Source organism: Kogia breviceps, chromosome 1, assembly GCF_026419965.1.
Source record: "Kogia breviceps isolate mKogBre1 chromosome 1, mKogBre1 haplotype 1, whole genome shotgun sequence".
NCBI lineage: Eukaryota > Metazoa > Chordata > Mammalia > Artiodactyla > Physeteridae > Kogia > Kogia breviceps.
Genome location: NC_081310.1, coordinates 50,914,173 through 50,921,992, shown reverse-complemented (window position 1 = coordinate 50,921,992; position 7,820 = coordinate 50,914,173). Strand labels below are relative to the sequence as shown.

The window sequence follows — 7,820 nt, the reverse complement described above, 5'->3', positions numbered from 1 at the left end:
TGTGCATTTTAAAATGTTTATTTTTAATTTTTTTATACAGTTTTAATGTTTACACTCCATTTACAGTTATTAAAAAATATTGGCTATATTCCCTGTGTTGTACAATACATACCCAGTAGTTTACTCCTCCCACTGTCCCACCTCCTATATTGCCCCTGTCCTCCTCCCCACTGGTAAACACTAGTTTGTTCTCTAGGTCTGTGAGTCTGCTTCTTTTTTGTCATATTCACTAGTTTGTTGCGCTTTTAAGATTCCACATATAAGTTTACCATGTATTTTTCAATCTCAATATTAGGTTGGCAAATGCAGGTACTGTGTTTTCCTGGGTTCAAAGTTTTCACACAGGGATCCAAGTATGGCCCCTTAAAGCACATCAGAGAGCATCTCTGGTAGTTCTTAGCTGTGGGGCATTAGCCAAGCCACCTAATCTCTCCAATTTCTGTTTCCTTAATGGAAGAGGGAATGGTGTTGCTATCTGTTAGTTATTACTTCAAAGGTAGCTGTGTTGATCTAATGAAATAACTGATGTGAAAATGGTTTGAGGCTATAAAGCAGTAACAAAAGCTCTCAGCGTTATTCATCACCACTGTCTTTGGCAAAAGGTCCAGGAGGGAGGGGGTTCAGTTGGGTGTCAATTGTATCATCATGGATGTACTTTTCTGAGGTTTATACTTCTCCTGTAAAATAAAAGAGAGGAGACCTGGTGAAACAGGCAAAGCTGTCTTAGGGCACTCTCACTGTGGTGTGTGTATGAGGTCCTCCCCATTCTTGTCCCCTTGCCCCAGTCCCAGACCCCCATTTCTAAGCTGGCACTGCTGTAATGTAATCTTTTCTAAGATATGATAATGGCTTAAAGTAATTTTTTCTCTTTTCCAAGTGATGTTTTCCCATTAACGTAACACTCAGAGATCCCATAAGAATAACTCTACATTGGCAGAATTTGAGAGTCATTACAAGCTTCTTGGGGAAGGGGTTAGGTATATTTTTATTTTGGATTGTGGCTGACTATTACTTAAGTTGTTCCCAGACTGAGACTATCATACTTTGTATTACCATTTCATGTATTACCGTTACATAAATGCCAGAGGTTATTTATTTTTATTGCAGTATAATATTAAGTGTACAGCTCAATGAGTATTGACAAACATATACAACTACATAACTACCATCACAGTCAAGACATAATTTCCATGTGCCCTAGTCCCCCATCCTCAGCTCCAGACTGCCTTCTGTCAACACAGATTGTCTAGAATGTCATATAAATGTATTCATATAAGATGTAATATTCTATGTCTGGCTTGTTGATTCCATAGATTATGAACTATGCTTTAAGTAAACAAAATTCAGTACATGTAACTACTTTCCTACAACTGTGAATAGTCTGCAGTTTTGTGTACTGAATGAACTCTTGGCTAATGATAGTCCATGTGATCATGGTGGCCTGGGCATCTCACATTTTTACTGCTTAAATCAGACAGAAATATTTCCCATTTAAAAACCTTAGTTAGGGGCTTCCCTGGTGGCACAGTGGTTGAGAATCCGCCTGCCGATGCAGGGGACACGGGTTCGTGCCCTGGTCTGGGAAGATCCCACATGCCGTGGAGCAGCTGGGCCCGTGAGCCATGGCTGCTGAGCCTGCGCCTCTGGAGCCTGTGCTCCGCAATGGGAGAGGCCACAGCAGTGAGAGGCCCGCATACCGGAAAAAAACAAAACAAAACAAAACCTTAGTTATAGTTAGCTAGTTATTCACTGCCATTGAGTGGCAAAGTTTTGGGGATAGGGAAGCTTGAGGACTCTCCTGCTTCTATTTGCAAAGGTCTTTTAACCTTACATTATGCAACACTTTTGTCTTTGATAAGCTGGTGTGTATGTAAACCAATTATGGGTCAATCAAATGGCATTTATTCAACTTTTATATTTTTTAACTCTTCTTAAAAGTTTTAAAATTTACTTTTGGCTGCATTGGGTCTTCACTGCTGTGCGCGGGCTTTCTCTAGTTGTGGTGAGCGGGGGCTACCCTTCCTTGTGGTGCAGAGGCTTCTCACTGCGGTGGCTTCTCTTCTTGTGGAGCACGGGCTCTAGGCACTTGGGAATCAGCAGTTGTGTCTCTCGGGTTCTAGAGCACAGGCTCAGTAGTTGTGGCTCACGGGCTTAGTTGCTCCTCGGCATCCTGGACCAGGGATCGAACCCGTGTTCCCTGAATTGGCAGGTGGATTCTTAACCACTGGGCCACCAGGGAAGCCCCTATTCATCTTTTTAAATTGTAAGAGTAATACATGCTCATTGTAGAAAATTTGAGAAATAAAAGGAAAAGGACAGTAATTTTTTCCCCATACTTTCTCATAGGGAATAACATTAAATTTCTGGGTATATTTCTTTCCAGTTCTTTTTCCTAGACATGGCCTTTTATGTAGATATGGTAATACTTTATATAAAAGTTTGTACCCTGCTCTTTAAATTTAATATTTCATTCTTAGCATTTCTTTGTATCATTAAAAAGTCTTCATAAACATTTTAAATGGCCATTTATAGCTTACCAAATAGATATTATTGTAATTCTATATATATACATAGTTGTGTATATATATATATATATATATATACGTATATATACACACGGAGAGATTTATAATTCAATAAATGAGAATTAAGCACTAGAGGAACCTTCACCTTTTTAAAATCTATTAGTATATATGGATTATATTTACAGGAGAACACAGTCATACCTACTTGATAGAAAGAAGCACAAACTGGCTGCTATATCAGACTTAAGTGATATAGGGAGTTCTCCTTAACCCTTTTCTCTAATACTTTACACTTGCCTACTGGTATTTGTGCTCTGCATGTGTGTAGATTTATCCATGCTTCCATGAGACTACTGGTGAGTTCCCATCTGTTGGATCTCAAATTGACAGAAGCCATACAGAGTGGTGCTTCCAGAGTTATTTTGCTTCTTGATGACAGCTGATGAAAAATATGGACAATAAAACTGGGAGTCTTTGCCCTCTCAACACCACCCTCCCCCCCTACCCCAGACTAAAGGAAAGAAGCCCTGAGGGCATAAGTGTCAACTACAATGGCTACAGTATTGAAAGTCTGTATATCTATATTGGATGTTCACAGGGTTTACAGAATTCAAAAGATGCCCACAGACAAGATGATTTGCAGTAAGATCTAAAATCTCTCCACAAGATAACCTTTAGAGAAAGAACTGAAGGCCTTGAATAGGTCTTAAATAGTACACAGAGTAAGAATATTGCATCTTTGCATTCACTCTCAAAGGTGTAGGTTGTCTTTCTGTCAAAATTTTCCCCCTGCTTCTTACTTTCAAGTTTTCCCTTGCTAGTTGTTTTATCCAAGGTAATTTATGAGCAAATGGTGTAAAGTGTGTCTGTGTGTGTTTAATTTCTCTTGATTTCATGTTACTGTAGCACTGATTCTGGAAATGGGAAGTAAAGAAGGAAAGCAATTAACAAGACTAGTTCAGGATGATTTCTTGAAGGAGGTGGGTGGGACTGACTTTTCCTAAGTTCTAGAGAATAGAGATGATAGGCATTGCTTCAGTGCACATGAAATTCAAATTTATCTAAGGATGATACATTCTCTGTCTAATGCATGGTAGCACTGTCTCCTAGAGTGGAGTGCAAGATACTCGAGGCAAGGATGAGTGCTTCTGAATCTTTTATATTCCTCACAGCACATAGCCAGGTGCAGGACAGACTCATTAAGGCTCACCTCAAGAGTCATCTCTTCTCTGAAACTTCCATGACCCTCTCCAGGCAGTATTGTTACTCTCGGATTTCTATCTCGTGTTCCTTTAAATAAACCCTGTGTCTTAGCTTGGGATGCCATAGCAAAATACCATAGGCTGGGTGGCTTAAACAACAGAAATTTATTTTCTCAAAATTCTGGAGGTTGGAAGTCCAAGATTAAGGTGCTGACTGATTCAGTTCCTGGTGAGGATCCTCTTCCTGGCTTGTAGATGGCTGTCTTCTCACTGTGTCCTCGCATGGCAGAAAGAGAAAGAGAGCAAGCTCTCTAGTGTCTCCTCTTAGAAGGACACTAATCCTATTGGATCAAGGCTCCACTCTTATGACCTTATTTAATTTTAATTACTTCTTTACTCCAAATACAGCTACACTGGGGGTTAGGGCTTCAACATATGGATTTTGAGCAGACAATTCAGTCCATCGCACCCTTAGAACACTTACTACATTGTGTTATAATAATGTATGTCTATCTGCAATAGACTGTGGTCGTCTTAGGTGCGAAGCACTGTGCTAGGCATTGAGAATCACAGAGATGGATCTTGCCCTCAAGGAGCTTGTCATTAGTTGTATTATCTTTCTGTGGCTGCTGTAACAAATTACCACAAACATAGTCTTTCAAAACAACACAAATTTATTATCTTATAGTTCTGTTGATTAAAAGTCCAACACTAGTCTCACTGGGCTAAAACCAAGGTGTTGGCAGGGCTGTGGTCCTTTTGGAGGCTCTCGGGGATAAGGATTATCTGTTTCCTGCCTTTTCCAGATTCTTGAGACTGCCTGCATTCCTTGGCTTGTGGTCCCCGCTTTCTCCATCTTCAAAGCCAGCAAAGTTGCATCTCTGTAACTACTCTTCTATAGTCATGTCTCCCTCTGACATAGCTGGTAAAGGTTCTCTTTTCTTAAACTGGGCCCATCCAGATAATCCAGCACAATCTCCCCATTCAAAGCTATTTAATTTAATCACATCTGTAAAGTCCCATTTGCCATGTCAGGTAAGATGTTCATAGGTTCTAGGGATTAGAATGTGGACATAATTTGTGGGGGCATTATTCTGCCTACTGTGTTAGTGGAAGAGAAAGATGTAAATTAGAGACTCAATGCAATGTGTCAAGTGTAATGTGAAGATTTATTCAGGGTGCCTATACATGGGAAGCATAGAAGAAGGTGGCTGTTCAACCAATCACAGTAAAATTGAGGCACTGACAGCAAAAAGGAGGAGGAGGAGATGGGTTCCAGGGGGGTAGAAAGGGCATGATTTGGGAACCAACTTGAGGTAGGGGATGAGGAAGAAAGAGAAAGGGAGTTGGAATGACTTCTAGATTCTGGACTGGGACTGGGTGGGACTCTTTGTAGCTGAGCCTCAGGAATTAACTAGAATGAGGATACAAGTACCTTAGGACTTCTCTCTGCTCCTCTCTTTCTGTATTTTTAAATTTTTCTCTCTGAAGACCAGCATCTTTTGCATCTCCCTTCTGTAGATGAAAACATTACTAACCATAGTTCCATAGTTCTCTCTTTCTCCCTCTGAATTCTGTAGTACTTGGAAAGGGTTCTGATAGATACAGCATGAGTCAGTGTTCCCCTGGTGCATCAGGCTGTGGCCACGGCACAGTTAGTTGCCCTAATGCCATTTTATTGTCATGACTGCTCTGGCTTCAACCGTATGGTAGATGGAGGAGTGATTCTTAGAAAAAGCAGACATTGCTGTCTGTTGGGCAGACATCCCACTTACCTTGGAGAAGATGATTTGTTTTGTTTTGTCTTTCTCTTCTTCTTCTTTTTTTAAAAGTTGAATATAATTTACAGTGAAATGCACAGATCTTAAATGTTTAGTTTGATGAGGTTTGGTAAATGTATACTCACACTCAAATCAAGATATAGAACATTTTCATCACCTTCACAAGTCTCTCATGCCTCTAGCAGTCAATCCCCACCCCTCAAAGCAACCACTGCTCTGACTTCTGTCACTGTAGAATAGTTTTGCCTGTTCCAGAACTTCACATAAACGGAATCATACAATACGTACTTTGGCTTCTTTCATTCAACTAATGCATCTGAGATTCAACTAAGTTGTTGCTGTATCAGAATCCACTCCTCTTTGTTGCCGAGAATCTATCACTGAATGCATGTATCACACTTGTTTATTCATTTACCTTTTGATGGACATTTGGGTTCTTGGGTTTTTGGTTATAATGGACATTTTTATACAAGTATTTTTATGGTTCGAGGGAAATTTATAGCATTAAGTGTTGAGACTAGAAAAGATGAGTTCAGATTTGAATAAATTAAGTCAGAAGTGAGGATACATTAATTCAGGCAGTGAGGTCTAGGACCAACGGGAATATAGTGTAAGGCCCAGAAGAGAGAGGTGGGCTAGTTATTTAGATTCTGTAGTCCCTAGCCATTATGTGTAGTTAAAGCTACGAGAAGTCCTCAGGTAGACTAAAAGGTCCATGAATTAAATCCTGAGGAGTATCAGTATTTGAAAAGAGGATCCCTTTAAGGAGGCTAAGGGAAGCATGTATTTATCCTTTGTGTCGCCATCACAAGGCACAGGACCCAACGTACAGTTTTCTCAGTTCGCTAAACTTGAGAGAATGGGTGCAGAGTGCATAGTTATTGATAGAGCCTATAGAATAAGATCAGGAGGAGAAATGGCATGAAGGGTCTCAAAGGACAGAATGAGCTTGGTAGATTGAAGAGGAGGAGTGGTGCAGGGTAAGCACGACGGACTCCACCTTTCCTTAGATGGGGCCGGGAGGACCAAGCCGTTAAAGTTGAACGATTAAGTAGGGTCAGACTACGCAGGGCCTGAAATGGATGTCATATTGAAGAATTTAGACTCCAAAAGGCCGGCTACCCCAGGAAGAGCCAGGGTTCTGGAGTGGGGAGTGAGAACGAGAGATTTCCTTCTGGGAGGTGCACTCTGGAGGCGGTGCACTGGGGGAGGCAGCCGAGGTGCTGCCGCTGGCGACAGTGCTGACTTGTTACCGGCGGTAGGGCTTTCCACTGGACTTTGGCTTTGTAGCTACTGAAAGGGAACAGTGCCGCTGGCTGCTGCTGATTTTATGCCATTCCCTGACCAAGTGCTGTAACTCTGCTCCTGAGCCTTGAAATCAGACGACAGAGGCGGTGGCATCTGGCCGCAGCTGGGAGGCAGTGCGTGCGCGCCGCGCTGGTAAGTCTGGCTGGGGATACTATGGCAAAGCAGACGCCCAGCGCGCCGCGGGCGGCGCGGTCGCGGGGCCAGGCCACGCCCCCGCTCGCCTGCGCAGGCGCGCTTCGGGGCTGTTGCTGTCAGGAGCGCACTAGAGGCCGGACGGTGGCGGGATCCGACGTCTGACTGGACCCGGCTGACTGAACTGAGCGCGGCAGCGGCGGCGAGGGCTGCGCGGCCCCGGCTCCCCGCCAGGTCGCAGAGACTAGCAGGGTCTAGCAGGCAGCCGGCGGCGCAGTCACAATGGGGAACCGGGAGATGGAGGAGCTGATCCCTCTAGTGAACCGTCTGCAGGACGCCTTTTCCTCTCTGGGACAGAGCTGTCTGCTGGAGCTGCCGCAGATCGCCGTGGTGGGCGGCCAGAGCGCCGGCAAGAGCTCGGTGCTCGAGAACTTCGTGGGCAGGTGAGCGTGCAGGGCGCGGGGGTGGGGCGGTGGGTGTGGGGGCGACCCCACTCCGGGCCGTTCGAGTGTGGACGGCGGGAGCGCGAGGCTGGACCAGGGGCTGCGGCGGAACGGAGGGAAGAGCGGAGGTGTCTGTGAGGCGGGCGGGGTCGTCCCGGCTCCGGGTATCCTCTGTCCCTCCCCGCCTGGCGGCTCCCCTGTCTGCCTTTCATCCTGCTATACAAAGCCATTTCCTCCTGGTCCTCCGGTCTGGGAGTCGGGGGAGGGGGTCCGCCCCGGGATCGACTTCCCCCGCCCGATGTGCGCCAGCCCTGGGCAGCCTGGGTGCGTCGCGCGTCTGGGAGCTTCGCAGTCCCCCTCTCTGTTTTCCCAGCTCAATATCCTCCTCCTTTTCTAGTCAGCCTCCCGGAGGCTCTCGGCAAGGATGTG

General features: G+C 44.5%; 1 protein-coding gene across 5 annotated transcripts in view; it reads left to right on the top strand.

Annotated features, from left to right (window-relative positions):
• The first annotated feature begins 6,745 nt into the window (after nt 1-6,745).
• DNM3 (dynamin 3) overlaps nt 6,746-7,820 on the top strand; it is a 579,215-nt gene continuing 578,140 nt past the window's right edge. For all 5 annotated transcript variants that reach the window (XM_067031599.1, XM_067031590.1, XM_067031586.1 and 2 more), the window contains exon 1: nt 6,746-7,391. In XM_067031599.1, coding sequence (XP_066887700.1) covers nt 7,231-7,391 — 161 coding nt within the window. In that variant the 5' untranslated portion in view covers nt 6,746-7,230. The remainder of the gene's footprint in view (nt 7,392-7,820) is intronic.